General features: G+C 39.8%; 1 protein-coding gene across 1 annotated transcript in view; it reads right to left on the reverse strand.

Annotated features, from left to right (window-relative positions):
• Window positions 1-24,434, reverse strand: part of GLP1R (glucagon like peptide 1 receptor) — an 85,793-nt gene that overhangs the window by 49,406 nt on the left and 11,953 nt on the right. Inside the window, exons 2-3 of the mRNA XM_050316244.1 lie at window positions 5,303-5,399; window positions 3,934-4,044 (exon numbers count right to left, since the gene is read on the reverse strand). Of these exons, the coding sequence (XP_050172201.1) occupies window positions 3,934-4,044; window positions 5,303-5,399 (208 nt within the window). The remainder of the gene's footprint in view (window positions 1-3,933; window positions 4,045-5,302; window positions 5,400-24,434) is intronic.

Here is a 24,434-nt window from a genome sequence, read left to right on the forward strand (position 1 = left end):
ATGCTCATGTCTCTCTTATACTGGGGAACCTAGAAGTGGACAAAGCACTCCAGGTGTCACGCCCTACAGAGCAGAGGGGAAGGATCATCCTCTTGAGCTGCCAATTATGCTCTTCCTAATACAACTACTACCAAGCTGTGGGGTACACCACTAGGGTACTGATTTTCAACTGGACTTTGTTCTGCTGACCACAACCCCATATGCCAATCAGCTCAGTCAGTTTTCAGTTCATCTCATTGTTCTTTTGTCTAACTCAAACTTCACCAGTTTAGCAATGGGGATGTTATGGGAGCCTGTGTCAAAAGCCTTACTAAAGTCAAGATAAATCCATTGCTCTTCCCTTATCTACCAGACTAGTCATCTCATCAGGTTCATCAAGCATGATTTCACCTTCATAAATCCATGCTGACTACTCCCAATCACCTTCTTGTCCTCTATGTGCTTGCAAACAGTTTCCAGGATTATTTGCTTCATTAACCTGCCTGGGGACTGACAAAAGGCAAATCTTCTTTAAGTCCGCAGACTTGTCTCCTTGGACTTTTTGAAGAGAGTAGTGACAATTGCAGGAATCTCTCTCGATTGCTATGACATTTCCAAGATAATAAAGAGTGGCCTCACATTGGCATCAATCAGCTCATTCAGCACTCGTTAGTATACCTCAGCAAGTGCTGTGGACATGTGTATGTCCTGTTAAAGTATTCCATATTTTAAGTTTTATCCAGTAAGAATAAGTCTTCATTGCTCCTGACTTCACTGATCTCAGTGACCAGGGATTGCTGAAGGCAAGTTTCACCAGTAAGGTAATGATAAAGAAGGCATTGAATACTTCAGTCATTTCCTTATCCTTTGTCACAAGATCCTCCTGCCCCACTCAGCAGTGGATCCAAATTTTCTCCCATATCTGTTTAGAAGCCCTTCTTGTCGCTCTTCATATCACTTGTCAGATTCTGGGTGGGCTATGGCTTTCCTAATGCTATCCTTGAATGATCAGGGTCTCTATGTGCTTCCTGGGTCACCTTTCCCTGCTTCCAGCTCTTCTACATTTTTTTTTTTTACAGAAGTGGTCAGATCAAAGGGACTTGCACTCAATGGTTCCTCCATTTCAGTACCCCATCATAAACAGCATACAGTTTCAAGTCACTCAATCACTCCCCAGGGGACTTCTGGGGATATGGCCTGACATCCCCCAGTAAGATTTTTATGAAAACCTGACTCAATCAAAGGAACAGTCTTAAATGAGTACACTTGTCCAGAGCACTTCATACTTAATGATGACCTTCACTGAACAGTTTTTGAAGGTACTCCCCAAACAAAGGTCTCATCTTTTCAGTTTCTCTGTTTTCATTAGGTGACGAGATAGAAGCCCTGCAGTGCTAGAATCTATTTCAAATTCCAAGTCAGGGGCTAAGCAAGAACAAGTAATAAGCATGCTTTAGTGGCCACTTTAAAGCACAGGGTGTTCAATTTCCTCTTGCTTTAGATCATCCATTATAAAGACATTACCTCTTCATCATGGCAGCTCATTAGTATTCACTTCGAACATGGCTCCACAAGATGTCACGGAATGCTATCAGGTAATTCAGGCTCCTAAATTGCATAACTGGCACCAATACAAACTTCTTGTTTTATATTAGACAATGAAAGGCCTCCTTGTTCCATTCTTATTCCTTGCTGATAAAACAGAGGTTGAGGTTTATGCACAATACGCACAACAAGGGAACACATCCAGAAGTTTAATGAATTTCTGAAGTATTTCACAATCCTCCCTAGCAAGGAGTTTACAAAATGCTGCTATTCTTTTCACTGAAACAAACACTGTTTTCAGGATAATTAATTTTTTAAAAAACTTACTTCCAAAAGCATGAAAGATATTGCACATTCCAATAATTTATTAACCTGCAGTACTGTGTTAAACCTTGGCTCCTTCCAGCAGTGATGTTTTAAGAGCAGTTGGAAGTCAAATAACTGTGTCCAGGGTCTTAAAGACTGAAAATAAACAGGTTAAAAGGAAAGTTAAGTTCTGTGAAGAGTTTTAGGTATCCAGAAAGAACAGCACTACTGGAAAGAAATTCTGCAGGATCCAATAATTTTATGTTCATGAATTATAAGGTAAATATTAATTTAATATATTTGCAAAAGCTTACTTATCCATTCTAAAAGCATAACATCTTTAATAGTAATCTGAAGAGGATGCTGCAGGCACCAGAGTAGAGACTTCTTTGCAGCCCCTGGAACTACCATGGTGGAAACCATGAATTTACTTTGCTTGGCTGCCAAACAACCATCCAGCCACTTTCCCTCCTCAAGAAAATGGGGGAGAAAGTAAGATGGAAAAATCTTATTGGTCAAGATTAAGATGGAAAAATCTTATTGGTCAAGATAAACAAGTAACTGGGAGAGGCAGTGGGAAAAACTGGAACTGGATGTTGCCACGTAGTTATTCCCCTATAGAGAATTTTTTGTGGTTAGCGGTGAAGGGACAAGGGGTGCAGTATTACTGTGTGTGTGTAAACTTTTAACCTTTGTTGTGATGATATTCTGATATTAGTGTGGGGATTTCCACCTGCACATACCACCAACCCTTCAGCAAAAGAAGGAATTTATTCACTGCTTCCAATCAGTGGGCAGATATCCAGCTGCTTCTTGAAAAGCAGCACCTCAGCATGTAAAACCATTACTTTGGAAGACAAAACACCACCATAAATGCCCCTACCCTTTTCTTCCCCCTTTCCTTGAGCTTTTATTGCCAAGTACAATATCCTATGGTAGGGAATATCCCCTTGGTCAGATGAGGCCAACTGTCCAAGCTATGTTGCCTCCCAACCTCCTGCAGACCCAGCCTGCTGGCCTTGGGCAGGGCTTGGAGCAAGTGCTTTGATGCTTTGAAAGCACCGTTCAACAACAGCCACTGGTGCATTATCAGCAATTCCAGCTGTAAACACAAAGAACACAAAGAACAGCACCATATGGGCTGCTGCAAAGGAAGCTGCCTTCAACACAGCCAGACCCAAAACAATCTCCACCCCTTATTTCATACCACTTGTATTATGCACAGGTCCCACACTACCCAACACATCTAAGTAACCTCTGACCAGACCATCCCATCCCTTTTCTTTGTCATTCCTGAAGTCCCTTTAATACCAACACGTTCTCCACACTTAAACCATCTTTATATCCATCAGTCAAATTGATACATAATCATTAACCAACATCCTCTGTTGAAAGCCAAAGCTATTTCTCCTTACCAAGGTAGCAGCTAAAAAACTGTTTCATTTAGGCTCCAAAACATGGAAGGGTCTTTACAAAGAACAAGCTATACAAATCACTGGTTTCAAAGACAGAATACTAGACAAAGCGATGTAATGCACATTGCCTTCAAGTATACAAGTACATAAGGCTGTAAAACCTAAAGGCAACACTCAGTCCTTCATAGAGAAAAAGTCTTTGCAACCACTGACAATGCCTTCATCTTGCAGCATTCTGAGAAATAAGTTTGTGCTAAGGAAGCAGCATAAAACATTTTCACTTTAAACCTGTTTGTCTGTATCTACAACAGGATGACCTACCAGTTAGCTTTGTTACTTTTATCTGAGTTTTCCATTTCCATCTCAGCCATTATCACGGTGAAATAGCCTTCAACAAGTACCACAGAGCTATTTTAATAATAGTCACCACTACTCAAGCAGCAAAACCAGATGAGAGCAAAAAAAAAATCCAAACTAAATGCAACCTTTAAGAACAGCCTCTTTCCTCATTTTCATTTTTTTCTGGCTAAACAGGGATAGAGCATATCATACTAATCCTCATTCCTACTTTTATGTTACAGAAAACTGCCTGCACACACAGCCATTTAAGCCAATCTTATCCCTGCTAAGACTGTGCAAGGAAAACAGTGCAAGTTTAAAGCTCTGCCTAAAAGAAAAAGGCTCTTACCCGCATTAGCCCAGGGCAGATACCAGGGGCAGCTGACATTCACGTAGGTGCCAGGCAGTCCATCTGGCCAGCAGGCATAGTCATCAAACGTTCTGTTGCAGAACTTGCCTTCTGCAGAGAGAGAGAAGGGAGGATTGTGCCACTGCCTTGTATTAATACTGCAAGAAGGAAAAGACTAAAGAGCAGAGTATAAAAGAAAATACAGACATGTATTTAAGCCATAACAGCATTAGGCATTTAAGCTTTGATGTACAATTAAATGACATTTTTCTAAGAGTTTATTCCCACACAGGAAACTGTTGTTTCAGGAAGGAACTCAAGAGCAGATTAGGGTCTTAGACTTAAATCAATAGGCAAGAAAGATAAATTAACACTTATCCATTACCATCTTTTCTCTTTTACACACTTATGTGTCTCAGCTTAATTAAAATAATTTTTGCTACGAATACTAATTCCTCAGAATGGTTCACAGTCGTGCAGCTGGAAAGTCTAGCCTAATATATAGATCCATCAACAAAATACACGCACACAACCATAACTTCGGCATTACAGCTTAATCAACATGATAATATTTCAACTTCAGATTTATTAAACTGTCATTCTTAGAGGGCAGCACTCAACTGCTCAACAGGATAATGGAGCAGAGGGAGACAAATGTGTCCCTGCCATTGCTGTCATCAGCTCCTGCTCTCATTCTGCCATAATTACATAGCTAAGACAAGGAATATTGACAGCTTTACAGACACAACTTTGGACCCACCTTATCTTTCTTCAGTGTGTCACAAATGCACTGAAGCATGAGAGGCTGCATGGTGTCCAGCTGTATCATTGACAAGGCACCAGTGTCCTCTAAACACCATGATGCTGGCACATCACAGATGTTCTCAGCACATTACAGCAGCCCAAACACTACGACAAGCTACATTCTCATTTTCTTAACTCACTTATTTTTTTTTCCAAAGCCATTTCAGCATTTTACAATGCTCAAAATAATTTATACCAACTTTACAACCCACCAACTCCAAGTTCAATAGGAACAGCATGGTTCCAGATTTCCTAACACCCTGAGACCTATAAAAGTTACAGAAGTATTACATTAGTGGGCTGCTTGATGTGCTACAGCCACCACTTGACACTGCAAAACACTCTGGACCTAAGGATAAACATCTTTAGAATGAAATTTTTCTATGAAATGCTTCCTCAGCAGAGGGAAGAGTCCCACAGAGAGCAGGCAGAAGCAAATGGGATAAAGAAGCAGTGGACCAGAAAGGAAGCTGGAGAAGTAGTTTCAAGTTCATAATCACCACCTTGCTACTGTTATAATGCATTTCAAAAACTAATATATCCTATTTTGACCAAACTAGCATACCTGCCACAATAGGGGGTGTCTCATATAAGTATTTTTGGCACTGGAGCTGATATTCCTTCCACTTCTGCACAACTTCAGAGAGGGACCCATCTGAACTCTGAAAGAGAAACCATGAGTCTCAGACATTGCAGGAATTTAAACTGTATGGCTCTTCATGTAGACTGAGTAGGTGAGTGTGAACATGACTACATAAAAACCAGCATTGCTTCTCATCCTTTTCTATTTCTATAGAAATCCCTTTCTATTTGTACCACGAGGAACCGAAAAACCCACAAACTATACCATGCCCTCACTGAAACCCAAACTGAGCTAGCCTTGCTCTCTTGAACACGCCCCAATTGAGTGATTTATTATCTTAAGAAAAGACAGGGACAGCAGTAAGCCCTTTATTAGTAGAGATTTTCTTTCCAATGGCAGTATTTCTGCTTTCCCATAAATTAAACCAAATTAATTCCCTGTATTCAGCAGATATTCCTCAAACATTCTTCCAGAATGTGGATGAAAGCTTTTCCAGCTCATCTTTTCTTCCATGAGCAGCTTTTCTCTGCATCCAGCATATTTTTCCTGAAACTGCAGAAAGAACAGGGACCTCCTTTTTGCACATTTTAACAGGCTGCAGGTTCCATCATCAGCTAACCCAAGCAGTGAGAGGACAGGGGAAAAGTATGTACAAACTTCCTCTGAGGACAAAGGAAATTAGCTGTTATTAGAACGAGCAGCTAACTCAGCGCTGGCTGCTCACTCAAGCCTAGCAGATGTCCCACCTGCCTCACAGAGATCCAGCTTACTCACTGCATTTAAGTAGAAACATTAGTCCTTCTCTCTCTTCACATTCCTATAAACCAAATCACAAATGTAATGTGCAGGATTAGCAGGCTGTAAGTGATCAACAGTGCAGCTAACTCAGCCTTCTTCTCCCAGACAAAGGCCCAGCATGGATGTCTCAGACATACAATCAACAGCATGAACGTACTGGTACAACACACTAACAATGAGTGAGAGTACATTCATTTAATCCCAGATGTCCACCAGCTTATTTAGTGAAGCATGAGGGTAAATAATCCTTGCAGTTTTACCCCCTCAGCTACAATTGCTAATTTTTATTTTCCGCTTGTGCTTCTAAATCTTTTTCAGATGGTTAGAATAAAACCCGGGCACAGAAAAAAATGTTTTAAAATGAAGAAGTAATTTTAAAACTATATTGCACTTCAGAAAAGCCAAAACAAATGCTGTCTGCTACAACCAATGCTAGACACTAACATCAACCATATTTAGACACTAGTGGAATCAACTTTGTATAGAATAACAGAAGTAGAACTGGTATTTTTGGACTACAGCCACCTCAAGTCCTCCTCTTCTATATCCTTCCAATTAAAAAAGTGTTAGAAAAGAAAAAAACCCAAACACCATATGCACAATACTTTTGCCTGAATTAAGCCACTACATTTACTTACAAATACGCTCCTGTACATGTGATAAGTACAACACTTAATAGATACCTGTGTTGTGCTTCAAGAATAACTACCTATAACCTACATGTAGCTAAGGCCTCATGGCCATAATTTAGAATTTAGCCAGTTCTCCCTGAAGTCAAAACAAGTATAAGTCTGTAGATCTTGGAAATTCTGATCCTGTGTGCCTGATTTTAATAATCTGATTTACGCCAATAAATGCTGCAAAGTCTGTCTGGACTAAAGTCCCTATCCTAAAATGAATGGATTCCACTGAATTTTAACTCCATGTGCCTATGGAAACACAAACCTCTTACACAGTGATCTATGCTCAACATACCTGAAGGGGAAAGAAAACATTACCTAAATTAGGTTGACAGGTGTGTGTAGAGAAACAGATAATCAGTAACTAAAACTAAAATGCCATTTACAGATCCGCGTAGGCTGAAAAGGGATAGATGACCAGAGTACAGGGAGAAGGAAAGCTTTTGGATTGTAGTTTCTCTCAGGCAGTCTTTAAAAAGTGACTTTCCAGGTTATATGTCATTTAGAATCATAGAATCATTTAAAGGTCTTCACCTTACAAAGGTGGTTATTGAAGTTACACAGGACTGTTTCACTATCCTCTCATCACCAGGTTAACACTAATAAAGGAATCAGAAGGATATTTTCTGGATGACCTCTTAAACTACGATTCAGAATATTACTAAACATCACACATCTTCCCAAAAAGTAAATATTGATCAAACATGTTGATGACTACATCAAGTTAATCCAAATTCAGCTTTTAAAATCATTACAAGATAAAGATGCATACAGAGTTTCATTTAGAAACGAGACTCTACCTTTTAAAATATGCTGACAATGTCCTAAAACTGCTTGCACTAAGAAAATTTGCTCTTTTGAAGTCAGCAAGCCCGAAAGTATTTTTTTCTAAATCAAGTTTTCATCTATTGCCTTCACAAATGCAGGAATACCTGGCTTTAATTACAGGTGAGGAAAAAGCAAGCCTCTAATGCCTTTGTTTAATGAAAAAGTAAAAACATTCTATCTATATTGGTTTTTCATAATGTGAGAAGAAACACTAACGAGAAGATTAGCAAACTCTAAGAGTAAAATAATTAGACATCCCTTTCTGTGGATATGACAAATTTGGTAGACAGTTTTCTGTTATCTATAGTTGCAATAAGACAATCAAATATAAACTCCAAGACCACGTAATTTGTTCTCTCTATGCAACAGTTCACTCTGATTCAGCTAAATACCATGGTTTCTTACCAGACAAATTGACTTAAACTTAATTTTAATATATGTTAATCCCTATTTCCTAGGGCTTTTGCCCACATGAATGAGAATCACAAGTTACACAGTGCCACAGATTAACCATGAGAGTAGTTATTCAAATAAGAGATACTGTATTTTCTTCAAAAGTTATTTAATTCCTTATGCAACAAAACACTAAAGGAACATATAAGAGGCCAAGGTTCCTCCATCAGTACTTAAAATTTGCAGCAAATGGAAAAAATATAGCTTTGTTCAACTCAGAACTATATTTTTGTTGCTAAAAGCATGTAGTTGTGGCTTTGTTTGGGGATTTTTTCCCAGTTATACTCAACTATGGGAGGAAAAACAGCAGTAGTTTTGCTTTGGTGAAAATACATCACAGAAAGACAGTGGAGGAGAAGACAGAAGCACAGCTGACTGGTTAAGGTGGAGGAGTCAAAAGGCATGAATGGATGAAGGACATTAGGGAAGTGAGTAATGGTGCAGCCGAAGGAGCATAAAACAGATGGAGAAAAATTAGGACAGGCAAGAGGAGAGAGACTGGGAGTCTCTCAGTGTATGTATACAATTAAGTGTAATTAATCTCTAGAAAGTACACTCTAAATGAGCACACTCAACAGTCTGAAGACAGAATTCCTTACAAACTCTGAACAACTTCATAGAAAAGCTCCTTTCCATAGTCATCATTTGTCTTCATAGGACCACTGTAAAATTAAGCATTTTAATCACTTTTCAACATCTTTGAAACAATTCCTGCTGAAACAAAAACATCATCCATACAGATCCAAGGTGCTCAGTGCCACAAAAGCAATATTCTAATACAGTGAAATCTGAGCACACAGAATATAAACCTGCAGGAAAAATACACCATGAAATGGCAAAGTGGAAGAGAGAGTTCTCAGCTTCATAAGCAGCTGGTGACTCCTGGGGTTATCTTCTTTCCTCTTCTCCCATCACCACATATAACGTCTCACACGCAACAGAATGAGAAATTCCTCCTTACATTTGTGTTTCTTTTCTCTTTGTTTGTCTGTTTTTAAATGGAAACACTTAACATCACAATATTTTCATGCTTCTAATATTTCAGAACAACAAGCAAGACTTCACCTTGCCATTAAAGGCTCACATCAAGTTGAATACCACTCAGCAGTGCCCTGGCAGCCAGGAGGGTCAAATGTCCTGGGAGGCATCAGGCAAAGCATCACCAGGAGGGTAGGGATGGAGGGGAGGGGGAAGGGGGGGGGTTGTCCCCCTCTGCTCTGCACTGGGGCAGCCTCACCTTGAGTATTGTGTGAAGTTTTGGGTACCACAATACAAGAAAGGTATTAAGTTGTTAGAGAGCATCCAAAGGAGGACAACAAAGATGGTGAAGGCCTTGAGCGGAAGCCCTGTGAGGAGCAGCTCAGGTCACTTGGTCTGTTCAGCCTGGAGGAGACTGAGGGGAAACCTCACTGCAGTTACAACTTCCTCGTGAGGGGAAGAGGAAGGGCAAGCACTGATCTCTTCCCTGGGGTGACCACTGTCAGAACCCGAGGGAAGCGCCTGAAGTTGTGTCAGAGGAGGTTTAGGTTAGATATTAGGAAGAATTTTTTCACCAAGTGGATGGTTAGGTGCTGGACCAGGCTGCTCCCCAGGGAAGTGGTCAAACACCAAGCTTGACTAAGACCAAGAAATGTTTGGACAATACTCTCGGACACATGGTGTGACTCTTGGGGATGGTCCTGTGCAGGGCCAAGAGCTGGACTTAGGTGATCCTTGTGGATCCCTTCCAACTCAGCATATTCTGCAGTGTAGTCTTAGAACCACTGGAACCTCCAAATTGCTAATCATAGTGTTCAAAAGCAAAAGATAACCAGCCTGGTATCAAACAACACTTTGGCATGGCCTTTGTATTCTTCCCTTGGATAGTAATTATGACATAGCTACTTTGTGAGAAGAGGATTCAGATTATATTTACTGCCTTTTATCTCAGAAGCACCAGCAAGTTACTTTTAAATTTCAGTGCCCTTTTTGAAAAGTCCAATGTAACATTATTTCAAGGCTATTCTGGTCAGGATCAGCACAGCAACCAAGTCCAAGACAAGTCAAGATTACACATTAACAGATTTATGTTCATTCTAACTTAATTCTTTCCTGTATAATATAGATCTTTTAAATCATGTTATGTAGCATATGATATAGGTCTCCATCAATAGAAGCCACCACAGTAGTCAGCTAATTGAATTGTTTATTCAATTCATAGCGTGTACATAAGCTGGAATTTACAGTTTTGTCCTTAAATCACAGCTCGAATAGGGCAAAACTCAACATGGATACCCCACAATGATCTGTTGGGACCCAATATCATCTTTCATTTATTGGGGATGAGATTCTTCCTGTCCAAGAAAGAATTATTTCCAGGTTTCAAACTTAAATGAATTTGTTTGTGTGAGGCTTAAATACAGTCACCCTCCTGATAATGCTTTCCCACTTAACAAGATGTTTCAGCTTGCCACGACAGCCCTCTAGAAGCAGAAGTTTAAAAACAGAGGCTATACATAGCAAAACACTGCAATAGGACTAGCTGTTCACAGAACAAATTCATCTTTCTCTGGAATTAATCATCACATTTATCCACTTCTAACTTGAAGTATGAAAGCATATGACTGGCAAGATGCTACTACTCTCTTCCCTGGCCCATCAGCAAAGATCCAATTTCTCTAGATTTACTACTAATTTGTCAAAAAATTTCTACAAATGTTGCTGCTCCAACCACCAGTTTGTAAGAATGGTTACGTTTCCTTAATTGTTGCAGAAAAAAACCCAAATTCAACACTAAGCCAAAATACCCAACACCACTTGATGCTAACAGACTCCTTTGATGACCCTCTGTTCACCCCAAGACAAAGCAATCCTACTGAAGATTAGTCCATCAAGTACAATGCTTTTTGAAAACCAAAAGAGGTTCTAGAAATATGTTGGTATGGAAGCAGGTTCAGCCCTCACTCTAATCCAAGAGAAGATATTCAACCCAGTATTATAACTGTTTAGTTCAACTTCTGCGTCACAAGTGAATCAAAATCTATTATAGGCAACATCTGACAGTCCAGTTACTCTCCTTTATTTACTGAAGGTATGCCAAAGGAGAAGGAGGTACCTCAAAAATTACACTCTTGTCCTTATTATAGATAGTTTAAAAGACATATCATTAAATGTACCCAAGTTATACCTTTTCCAGAGATCATAAAATGAGATCACACTTTAGAACATCTGATATTCCCCAGATTTCTGTATTTAACAAATTCTCTTCCCATATTATGCTGCCCAGTATTGAGTTTAATGTAGTTATCTGACATTACACAACACTAAATGACTCTCTGAGGTAAAGTCATTATTCTTGGTCCCTTCTGTAGGGTCGCTTGACTGATCAGATGATTTAATATTAATTTTGCTTCCCAACTCATATTTTACAAGATACTTCATCAGCAGTTGGATCACTCTGCACAATTCCTCACCCTTCAGCATAAACAAACGGGATCAAAACAACTTTTCTTTCAGAGCAAAGTCTATTGCCAGCTCACCTAGGAGCTTTTCCTGTAAATGCTTCTGCTCCTTGGTTACTAATGAACCAATGGCTTCAGTAGCTCAAGAGCACCAGAAAAAGAAACCTTTCAGCATCCCTCCTGATAGTGAAACAGCAACAAATGAGCTCTCTCAAAAGTAGCTACCAGATTCAGGGAGAAACTCCCTGATGACACCTGCCAGCTGTTCTTTCTCTTAGACTGCAGCAGTTAAGTACTTTACAATAAATCCTTCAAGGTAAACAAAAAAGTCTCAGGACTTTGATAAAGGTAAATCTTGAGAACAGTGTTCCACCAGCTGTCTATGCATGGAAACCCCTCTATTCTGCAACTGCTTCAAGTTTCATGACATCAACCTTCTGAACTCAAAGCTGCAAAAGCAAGCTCTCATCAGACACCTACATTTGATCAATGCACAGAAGAGATGCTCCCTCACTCGTCAGAGCCTCTCAGCTCAGACTGATGGCAGACCTCTAATACTGAACAGAAACATTGGGCTTTCAATAACTTCCCAAAACACACAATATTCCCCCCTTTGCAGTTCATCCTCTGCCTGAGCAGCTTCAAAACAGTATTTCAGACAATTTAGAGAGCATCCTGAAAGAACAAACGCCACTCCTGTCAAAGACAAGAGTACATATAAAAATACCTGGGTGGAGGTTTTAGTTTGGTTTCTTTCTTCATTTGTTTTCTTTTGGTCATGTTTGTTGCTGTTGTTCTGTTTGTTTAAAACCAGAGACTGAATCTCAGCATTCCTCTCTCTCTCAACCGGAAATAACCACTGCACCACATGGTCCATCATCCTGGCCTGCCTGTCCTCATGCATTTTCCTTTCTCTTCTACACACCTGCACAGCTTCAAAAGGAAGATTTGGCTGGGCTCAGTCCCACAGCACAGGGCACTTATCACCACCATCACCCCTCCCCCACTCTTAAAAACCTGATCTTTCTGGACTGAGGACAAGAGAATAGACATATACATCCTCCTAAGGTTTGAAAATGCAGAATGTTTCTGCCCAGAGTCTCAGATAAGGTATTCTAAAGAACACATTTAAAACTGACTTGAGGCACATTCCTGTTTCTCAGCACTTCTGCGCAGGCAGCTCCACTTCAGCTGACTTACTGCTTCAAAAATCATTCCAAATATGTAAACTGTCTGAGCAGGCAGGAGAATTCAGCTGTGACCACAAGGGTTTCCACTCCAGGACCAAACACTCCAGGTCTGTCTGATCCTTCATTGGTGCTTTGAAAATAACCAGACTTCCCAACACTGAAATTTTTGTTTTGACAAGGTGCATTTCAACAAGAAATATTTCCTTTGGCCCCTATAGTTTTCTGGATCAAGACAAAGCATTCGGCATTCAGAGAGAGATGTCAAAGCAAGCTTTTTTAAGATATAAAGCAACTTGCACGGTATACAGTCTCAAAATAAAGGGAGTAAAGTAAAGCCTAATATTTCAGCATGCTACAGAATTTACCATTATCTTTTAGAGACATAAATAAATAAAATCAAACTCCTGTAGTCAACTAAGATAGTCTGAAAATGTGGTGCAAACCTGTGTTCACGAGGTTCAAGGTTCTAATGTTTCTGTCTTCAGTGATGGACAGACCTGGGACAAGAACCTACAGAGTTTTTCTGTCCCATGAAGGACTTTACCAGCCTGGAAAGACATTTCCTCTTTGATGACTGCAGGACTCATAAATCCTTATGCTTACAGTTGAAGCAGATACACATTTAGATTGGCAGTTGCTGTTACCAGAAAATGTTATTTTCATTACAATGTCTTTCATCTGTTCTGGTAAGTGTTCCTGTCAAGGATGTATTACATGAGTCACTCAAAAATGCCAGAAGAAACTATAAGCAACTACAGAGAGGCACAGAAGAAAAAAAAGAGGGCAAAATTCAAAAGCAACTATAACTCACAAACTCTTGGAGAGAAGACAGCAGCCCAACAATTTTCATGGGAGACAGAGTGCAGCACTCACGAGAGTTACATTATCATACAACTAGATTTTACTGTTCATTGCAAATCTAGACATATACTTTGTGAAGTGCTCTTTAGAAGAGGACTTTTATTGATGCGGTCATGCAACAGAGCAAGCAAAAGAACAGAATAGTTTAAAATGCATTTTTAGGCAGATACATAAGGTATAGCTCTAGAAACTTTATGGAAGGAACAAAGGCAAATTTCAGGAACATTGTGGGAACAGGGAAAGCTAAAAAGTTGAAGATGAGAAGAGCACTACATATCCAGCAACAAAATATGGCCCGTGCTGTTGGAAGAGAAACTCAGCATTTCACTAAAAATGTTGTAATAATATAGAATGATTGAATGGTTTGGCTTGGAAAAGACTGTAAAGAATCATCTTATTCTAATACCACTGCTGTGAGTAGGGACATCTTTTAGTTCGATCAGGTTGCTTAGAGCCCCATCTAATCTGGCTTTGGACACTTCTAGGGATGGACATCTGCAACTACTCTGAGCAACCTGTCCCAGTGGCTAACCACTACCATACTAATTCTCATACCAAATAGTTTCTTCCTTCTATCTAATAAAATTCCACCCTCCTTTAGTTTAAAACCATTATCCCTTGTCCTATCACACTAAAAGGTCTGGTAAAAAGTCTCTCTCCACCTTTCTTGTAAGTCTCCTTTAAGAGGAAAGGCCACAATACGGTCTCCCCAGAGCCTTATCTCCTCTAGGCTGCGAGCACTCAGACAGTTCAGCCTTTCTTTGTAGGAGAGGTCATCCAGCTCTCAGGTCTCTTTTTCCACCCTCTTCCAGACCCAGTCTAACGGGTCCATTTCTTCCTTGTACTGTGGGCCCCAGAGCTGGATGGTGGGATCTCATGAGAACAGAGTAGGGGGCAGAATCACCTCCCTCAACTTGCTGGCCATTCTGCCTTTAATGCAGCGCAGGATAAGGTTGGTTTCTGGACTGTAAGTGCACATTGGCAGCTCATGTCCAGTCTTCCATCCACCAGAATACCCAAGTCCTTATCTGCAAGGCTGCTTTTGGTCCATTCTCCACCCACCCTGTACTGATACTGATGATTCCTCTGATTCAGGTGCCAGACCTTGTCAGCCCCACTGAACTTCATGAAGTTCACACAGGCCCACTTCTCAAGCCTACCAAGGTTCCTCTGGGTGGCACCCCTTCCCTCCACTCAATCGACTGTACCACTCAGCTCAGCATCACCTGCAAACTTGCAAGGGTTTGCCAAGGGTGCGTTCAACCCCACTATGTCTATCAATAAAGATATTTAAGAGTACCAGTCCCAGTACAGACCTGTGGGACATTACTCCATTTGGTAGTACAGGATTGCACAGGGGCAGTGAGGGATATGGAGGGCTGAAAAAGCAAAGGAGATTTAGGTTAGAATTCAGATGCCTAATCACAGGTACCTACACTTCCCCTCAGCACAGACAAATTCTGTGTTTTGTCTCCTGCCACAGCTACAGAGAGGTGCAGGATTCCCCTATATCCTGCACCACATCCATTGATCCCATACAGGGTCTTGAATACTGAGACGTTTTGAGCAGTGCTAGACGCCTACATTTGGGCAGCTGACTTATCATCATCTTCTCTGAGCTGCTGAAGCAAAACAAAGCAAAGAACATCTGTCAAAGCTGGACTTCTGGCTCCTCTTGCTGAGGTTTAAAATGCAATTAGTTAAGCTGGTTCTTGAGGACATACTGAGCCAAGCACATTTAAAAAGATCTTTATTTTATGCTTATAACTGACTGGTTTCTCTGCACCAGCCAGCAATTGTCCAATCCCAGAGCTGGCTGAGCAGAGGGACAGACTGAGCTGGTAGTTCCACAGAGCCATGGAATTGCAACATTCAAGTTTCCAAGTTAAAAAATATTTTTTTTTTCACAAAAAAATCCAAAAGTAACCTTCACCACAACCTCAGGGACTGAATGAGCAACACTTCATTGTAAATAACCTCTGTTTTCTCTAGCCAGGAAGAACTCTAAATCTTTTCACTTTCCATACAAAAACAACCAAAATAAGGGAGTTAAGCTCCCCCCAACTTTTGGAATGACTATTTACAAGTCATTCTTCTTAAAAAGCTGCGGTGCAAGGTGTAGAGAGCTCACTCACAAATCCTGTAGCAACGTAACCAGTTTGTTACCCCATCACTGCAATCCCTGCAATAAACTCAACAACAAGCAAAAACCAAACAAATAAATCAGACACATTAACCTTCACAAACCTTGAATGAATGTATTCCCATTTACACTTTAATTTGTAAACAAACTTAGTTCTCCAGTAAAAAAAATTATTTGATAGAAAAGCAATAACCACAAAGCTATTTAAAAAACACCACCACACACAAGCCCCAAAACTTCAGCATACAATTTCATGGGTTCTGCATCTACTATCGTTTAGAGATTGCCAGGGAAGAATGCAATCAAATCTGTATTGCTTTTGCAGTCCTAGTTGAGGGCAGTAGTTTATTTTGGTTTTAACAAATGCAAATTAACTCCCTCAGCAGTTCAAGGTCCACTGTCCCATTATCTGCCATACTGCCTTGTCCCTGCCAAGGCAGTTTTATGTAGCACCTTTGCAAACTGCCAGTGTTGTCATCAACAGTTACGACACATTTGAGAACAGGGCATACAAGAGAAGTTCCGCCAGCAAAGCTCATTCTCCAGACGTCATCTGTTTGCCTTCCAAATCCTAAATAAAAGGCAATGTAGAGGTAGGTACACCTTTGCATTACACAATGACAGGACAGAACCTCTAAAACAATAATCCTTGCAGTATCACATCATATATAGCAGAGTTCACATTTACATGGTCAGATGCAGTGTGGTGTTTTACAGCCTGCATATAATCTTATACTTTCCAGCATTCAACCCAAAAGCCTGCCAAGTATTATATTCCAAGGGCTCGATTTGTCAAAACCAAGACAGGATAAATGTTTCATAAACACTACAGTCTTAACGCAGTCCAACATGGAGAAACATTAAAATGAGCAAAAAAAAGTAGTAAGACAAATGAAAATGGTGTATCAAGATTGCTCAGGGACTGCAGTCTGATCATGTGAAACACCAAGGTAACATAGGTTGAAAAACAAGGACAAAATCAGCATGCCTGAAGTTAAACTCACACTGGATGATCATGTTATTCTATCCAAAGTTTGGGGAGAAGATCTTGCAGATCTTGACATCAAAATCAGAGGGCACAGGCTAGAAGAAAAAAATCTGGCACCACAATCAGTAGCAGCATCCTCAGAGCTGTGATCCCTGACAGAGGGGGCCAGATGAAACTACCACTTCCAGAGGCTACCCAAACATGGAACTTCTATCCGTGCCATCCTCCCACCACCTATGTCCTTCCCATCCTTTTCCTTCTTAAAAACAGAAAAGTTAGATCCTTGGTGGGTTTTGTTGTTGTTTGGTTTGGGGTTTTCGTTTTTTGGCTATGCTTCTGAAAGCTCCTCAGCAGAAAGGTTCTTTAAAGCATCATCATAACTTGACAACAGCCTGCTGTATCTGTGAGGTCTTGGTAGCTAAGGCTGCATAATCACCTTTCCCCAGAAGTGATGGTACAAGAGTCAACAGCAGATATGAATGCACTGTAGTGTTTGCTTTCACTTCTGAACAGTTCTTCATTAGCTCTTATTTGCGGAGGCCAAATCAGTTTTCCTGAAGGAAAAATAAAACAGCTCAAAACTGAAACCTAAATTTTCTGATTTCTCATTTTGTGAGGACAGTCATCACCATCTTCTACAATACTTAAAATTACAAACAAGCAGAAGTCATTTAGTTGCTGGACACAGAAATGAAAGCCATTAAAACCAGAAGCTTTCATTAATATGTTAATTGCAATCAGCTTTTTCTTCTTTTGTGTTTTGGTTTTTTTTTTGGTTGGTTGGTTTTGGTATCTGTAAAATAGGGCTGAGCCTTTCAAAGCTTTCAATTGGAATGAGTAGGCTAAGGACTTTGAAATCACAGAATTCCAACCAAGTCTTAGCTGCTCAGTGTTTCACTCTGCTACCACCTTCAACTCAAATGATTTGGAAGATAACACCATCCCCTCCTCTACCTTTATACTTGTAAAAGTACTTGACAAACTTATCCAGCACAGAGTTACTTTCCAGTTTTCCTGCAATCCTTCTCAGCCAGTGAAGCCGACTACAGACATAGAGGCAAGTCAAGTTGAATCACGGACTTTGCTTACTCTAAGACTGCAAAGCAATTTATGAACCACACTATCACTACAAGAATCAGATCCATTTTTTCCTCAAATCTGAGTTAATCTACCTCAATGCCTCTTTCAAGAAGGTGACCCTAGTTTCTACATTTCAGAAACAGAAACAGCAGAATGAAAATGAGATGCCAAGTGTGACAGCAAGCAAATGGATGACCAAAACCATGCAGACTCTGGGAGTTCTATCTTCTCCCAGTTCCCCAAAGAGATAATAGTTAGTACACAGCACCAGCATGTGTAGATGAGACAGAAGTAAAATTAAAAATCTTTCTGTATGCTTAATCCTGAGACCTTGCTTTACTATACCATTTCCTTGAGCTTAGAGATTTTGTAGTGTAAGAGTTTTAATAAAAACAATCCTCAAACATTTCTTTCTGTAGCCAATATTGGGTCAGTTTATCAGACATTCTATACTGCAAGTCTCTCAAACAAACAAACTAGCAATTGTTCCCAGTTATCTCTCCAAGTATTTTAATTGGGTAAGCAATAAAATGAGTGAGCAACCTCCAACCCATTTCAGGATCATGTTCACAGCAGCTCACTGTTCTCCCCATACCTCTATATTCTTACTTCTGCTGCATTAACCTTGCATATATAATATTCAGATCCTCAGTTGCTCTTGTGCCCAGAGATCCTGGCACTGACTGCACAAGTTGAATCACTAACAAAGGACCTATGCATTAGTTCTGCGAGGCAATCCCACACATGCTACCATGCTTCTGCCCCCAAAACCAGTAGCATAAGAGAGGAACTCAAATGCAAGATTTAACTTCTACTTTTCCAAACATTTATCCCTACCCCATCCTCAGGCCACTTCTAGCAAGCTTTGATCTTCTGTTAATTTTCTTCATTCAGAATCCTCACCAGCTCCAGGGCTGGATCTTACTTCTTTACTTCAGTCAGGTAGCACAGCCTTCAGCCCTGCAGGTCGGCTATGGCAATAGCCAGTTTGAAAGAGAGTCATAACTCTCCACAGAAATCAGCCTGCCTCCTCCTCAGCCCTTCTTTCCTTTCCATACTCTCACAAAGGTATATGGAGCTAAAGAGGTTTGGGGTTTACGATACAGAATTGAACTGTGATAGTGTTGATGTTAAAGCTGAGGGGACTTCCACTTTTCCCCACTCTTCCTTGGTGGCACCTTCAAATGAAAGGGGAAACTGAGCAAGAGGAGGATGGCTGTTCAGGTAGCAAGCACACTAGTCTTCAGAAAGCAAGAGGTAGGATAAAGCCCAAGGGAGAAAGAATTTCATAAGCCAAGCAAAGAAAAACATGCAGAGAGCTTCAAGTAAACTGTCTAGGCTGGACAAATGGAAACACGGAAGAGAGAGCTGCCTCTCCAGTCAAGTCCCTAAATTATTCATTTTGAGGAAGGTCAAGTTGTGCACAAAGCTTCCCCTCCCTCAGCTCCAATTTTAAGAGCACTGAAGGAAGCAGTGACCATGCAGTAATAAAGCTGAGAATGGATAGGTCACTTAAAGGAATTAAACTCATTCCATGTTAGTAGTTTCACAGCTACATATTTCCCTGTCTGACATTTACTTTAAATCAAGCAGCACTTGTAGGAACAAAATAGATTCACAGAGAAGATGCTAGAGAAAAAACTTAGGAACTTAAATAGCAGAGGCTTGACATGTTGCCTTTTCAGAGAAAAATTTGCTCTCTGAGCTAGCCTATTCTGCAAAGGACTTATGTTTTACATCTCAGTTCATCCTCAGGATGTACTTCTGGAGCACTGAGTAATCCTAGAGCATAACTATTTGCATTTAAAGCAGCATAAACCAACACTACTGTTGAAAGCAGTGGTTTCTCTGTCCCCAGAGAAAGGTGATTTTCTCCCCCACGCCTCACTCCCCTCTTCTCCTTATGCCACCATAAGCACTCATACCATCAACACTGTAAGCCAGACAGCCAAACTCTCCAAGGTAAAATTAAACAGGAAAAAAAATGTTTGAGAAAAAGAATTGCTGTGAAGCAGAGATAAATGCAGCACAGCTCACAGTAAGGCATAAGAATAATCTTAATTATCCACCACATTAGAAGTAAGAGGAACTTGAAGTAAAGTCCTGCATAGCATATAAAATGAACTACGTGTATAAAAACGTTAAGCTACGAGGTGAACATATTACCCAAAGAAGCACAGATTTGAGGACTTCAGCAATTGGTGTAATAGCCTTTAAGTTTTCCTCTTCTACGCTCCCACTGTGCAGGTCGTGATTTTTCACCTTTTGCAACCATGGTGACCTTGACAATAAAACCAACAATTTCCTCCATAGCACCCTCTGGAACCTAACAGCAACTGCCCCATCCATGCTAGCTTAAGTAGAAGATACCATTCAGAAACAGATCTAATTTTGCCTTGAAGACTCCAAGTGATGGGGAATCCATTGCACCCTTAGGTAAGCTGCTACTGTGGTTGACCATCCTCAGTATTGAATTCTCCACTTATTACTGGTCTGAGTAAATTACCACACAAATAACCTTCCTTAAAAGCAACTAACTTGCAAAACATGAAGTATGTCACAGTGGTATTAATAAGATAGAAATGAGATAATTACATTATACCTGACTGAATTTTTCTTAGATAAAAGGTCCTTTAATATTTATGAAGTTAGATAATTTTTCATTTTTTTCACAAGACTGTTGCATGAGTATCAGATTAAACAGCTAATAGTTACTAGTGAAATCAAGCAAATTGAATTTTTCCTAGATTGCAGGGCTCTAGAGCAGAGGGTTAGCATGGTACTGAATGGTAGCAAAGGAAAGTCTGGGCTCCTCCATCCTACCACCATTTTGGCTGAATTGGTTTCTGATGACGGAGCCAGTTGGCCTTTAGGCCCAGAGCCACAGACCTGTCAGACACTTTAACCTTCTTTAGCATTTTTGAAACTGCTGGTTTGTACTTGTTGCCACCAGCTTCCTTACCTTTTTAATATACTTAAATGCAGGAGTTACTTTAGCCACCATTTCAATTTCTTACAAGAATGGTTTAAATTATTACAGATGAGAACTACACAGCTGGGAGGTACTGGGGACACTGTCAGCATCATTATCACCTCGAAGTTACAAGTATTTGTACTTTTACATGACAATATTTTCTTTTCACGTTATTTTCACTCTTTCAGTTTTGCAGCTGAAGATGGTAGCTTACATTTTTTTCCTGCTTTTCCAATTAGGAGGAATGAATTGGGTAAACAAGTCACAATCTGTGCATGGAATGCTGCAGTATCAGGGCTGTAGATCACATCTGCTTCTAGAGATTGGTAAGAGCTTTCATGCCCAACTACTTTGCCCAAAAAGTAAGTCTGTTCATCACAGCTACCAAAGCAGCACAGTTATACTACAGACAACAGTCCTTCTTCTGTCTCAAGTCTTTTTTTTCTTTTTCAAGATTTTGAGGGCAGAAATTTAACTGCAACATTTAAGTTTAAAATAGGTAAATAAACCACTGTATGTGAAATTTCTGTTCAAACATTACCCCAGTCACACATGCGTGTGTGTGTGTGTGTGTATTCACACTCCACTCTCACACCCTTCCAAAGCATGTAGAAAATAATCATTACTTGTCCCATTGCCTTTTCCCTCTCTTATTGTCTTCTTCCTCTCCTTCTTACAGAGTGCATGTGGAGTCAAAGAACATATGACTCAAAGCACAAGAGCTTCAGAGGATCCACAGTATAAAACAATAATAGTCTCTATTCACTTTCTGACTTTAATTACTGAATCCTGCCTACATTTCTCAGCTCTTATCCTCCTTTCTTACACATACACCCACACATGATACTCAATTTATTTTTACTTTATATGTTGCAGAAACACAGCAAATCTCAATCTAAGATTAATATCCCCAAAGCTGTTGAGATGCTCTTACACTTCTAATTAGAAGAGCACATTTTAAAAGAAACTCACTACACAGCTTCTCTCTCCATATCTTATTACACTCTCACTTAGCTCTCAACAGGTTGAAAGCAACCATCAATACTCCTTAAAAATAAAAACAAAAAAGATAAAGTAAAAACTAAACCACAAAATAAACTGAGTTATTCTTCATCACTAAGTAATAAATCACAACTTTTAAAACTATATCAGACAGATCTTTAAGATTGACATGGTACATAAACACCACAGAATATGCTGCAACTAAGATTTTATCAAGTGAGCAAAATATTCTTATTACCCATGTAGAATTAAACATACTAAGTGGAAAAGAAAGGAAAAGTCAATTCTGATCATATTCTTAAAGCCTATAGCCAAAACCAGGCTAGAAATGGCAGGTAAATGAAAAACCCCATGTTCCAACAACCTGCAGGAACAGCTTCTGTTCACATCACTGTAAGATGCATGCTCCTCCTTTAAAGCAGCCAAAATTTGTTCAGATTCAGCGAGTGTTTGTGCATGCGAACATTCCACAAAATAGTTTATTTACAGTCTCCAATTATTAAAACGAGCAAGTCACAAACTCATCAAGTTACATCCTTTACAATTCCTGTCTCCAAAATGAAGGCTCGTTTAGCTACACAGTGTTTAAAAAAGGAGGGGGGGAAATGGAAAAAAGGACTTTTTATCAGCTTTTCAAAAGAAACAAATACAAATGCTCATCACTACAACTTCACAAGACTCCAGCTGAGTCCAGAATCTCTATAGGTTGATCACTATATAAACAAGTATTGGGTTTTTTTTGGGGGGGGTGGGAGGAAATAAAAATTCTTAAAAATCTTGATCTTAACTGGAGTTGTTCAGAATCGTCCACTTCATGGAATTCAAGGGAGGAAACAACACAACCAAAAAAGGCAGTAACTCACTACGTGGAGGACAGGAAGACAACACTGGCCAGAGCTGGGACATGCTCCCTGGAGGAGCCCATTAGACGAGCAGTTTGGGCAACTGCACAAACACACAGCAGACAGGACAGCTTGTCTGCTTTGTTTCTACCACAACTTTTAATGGAAAGGACACTAACCCCCAGAACATCTCTCTTGTCAGATTACTTGGATGAGAAATGGTCAAAAACTTAAAAAGGCACCGGGGTGGAGGAAAAGACAGATGAGAGGGAAAGGAAGGCTAAAGAGAAAACGATTTAGTCAAAACCAAAGTAAGTTGACACTTTTCCATTCCCTAATGTTCAAATAGTTTCTTTTCCAGTTTGGATCATAAAACTAAATAAAAGATAAGCATTGCAAAATAAGCGCAAAGGAGTTAGATCACAATGGCAGTGGAAGTTGAACATTTCCATGTCTGCTGCTTGTCATCCTGTACTTGACAGTGTTCCAAGCCTGCTACAAATTTGCTATGAAATTATCTTCTTCTTTCCCAGTGACAGTCTGCTGTCCGTGCTGTCTTTCACGAAATACTTTTCTTCTGTGCTGATCCCAGCTGTCCATTGAGCAGGATACACATACTTTGAACAGTGTAATAAATCTGTTTTTTACCAGAATTTGATTTTGCTCCAAGTATTTCCAGCATGACAAAACTAGGGGAAAGAAGGAAGAACAGCCATAAATTAAAAACAAACCAGAGACCATAAAGTAGCATCAACATAAAGATCAGCATCTCAGATGTAATTTGGAGACAAGAGAAAGTATTTGGAATTCAGGATATTTATGCAAGTCCTTTCTAGCACACTAACTGGAAATTCAGTTTCTCCTTGATCAGTCAGTAAAGGCTCTCTCTCCTTCCCCTTCTTTAAGTACAGGCACATTCATTAATTACTTGAGCACGTGAATTTTCTTTGAACCTTTACTTAAGCATTATGCCAGACTCAGATTGAATGGCAAAGCCAAGATTAAAGAGGACTGTAAGTCTTACGTTTGAAGAAAAACTATTGAGTATTTTCAAAGAAAACAGGAGACAGACCCAGCAATGATTAAAGCCAGGCTGTGAAACAAGCTGCTGAACCTGAGAACTTTACATTTAAGGGGCAATACAAAAGACAGATACAAAGGAAACTAATTATTGAAAGCTTGAGCAAGTAGAAGATTAGCCTCATGAACTATAAATGATGATTACATTAGCTTCATTCTCCCAATATTACAGCCTGTAAGTTCCCTAAATAGGATGTGTAGCATCAACAGCTTAGTTTGTTATGAAGTGACTGGCTCTAAAGAATATACTGCTTAACAAATAGTCTCAATGAAGATGTCTACTGTGCAGCTGTAACCCCTCCTCCTCCAGCAATCAATTGTACAGGAACTGAGAACATTTTCAGACAAACAGTCCTTCAACCCCAGCTCAATATAAAAAGCGATTCATACTCCACTTTCATACTTATATACTACTTTCTTTAGCTAATAGGGGTTTCCAAGGCATCCATCATATTAGTATGCAAGCACACAGACTTGGTGAATTAAGTGCACACAGAAAAAAGCACTACCACTCTTTCCCCATAATAGGTATTTGGAAGGGGTCTTTTTACTGAATGGATTATAACAACATGCACATGTGGTCATCCTGTCTTGCTATTAAAAGCAAGAGTGACAACAGCTCCTACTTTATATGCAAAACGGAGGACAACACAGGAAACCATTTCCCTATTCAAAAATTAAAACTTAAACCCATGGGAATGTTACTCACCTGACTCAATCTCCCTAAAAATGAAGATAATAATACATTAAAAGTC

This window comes from Myiozetetes cayanensis, unplaced genomic scaffold, assembly GCF_022539395.1.
Source record: "Myiozetetes cayanensis isolate MyiCay16 unplaced genomic scaffold, myiCay2020 scf2-11, whole genome shotgun sequence".
NCBI lineage: Eukaryota > Metazoa > Chordata > Aves > Passeriformes > Tyrannidae > Myiozetetes > Myiozetetes cayanensis.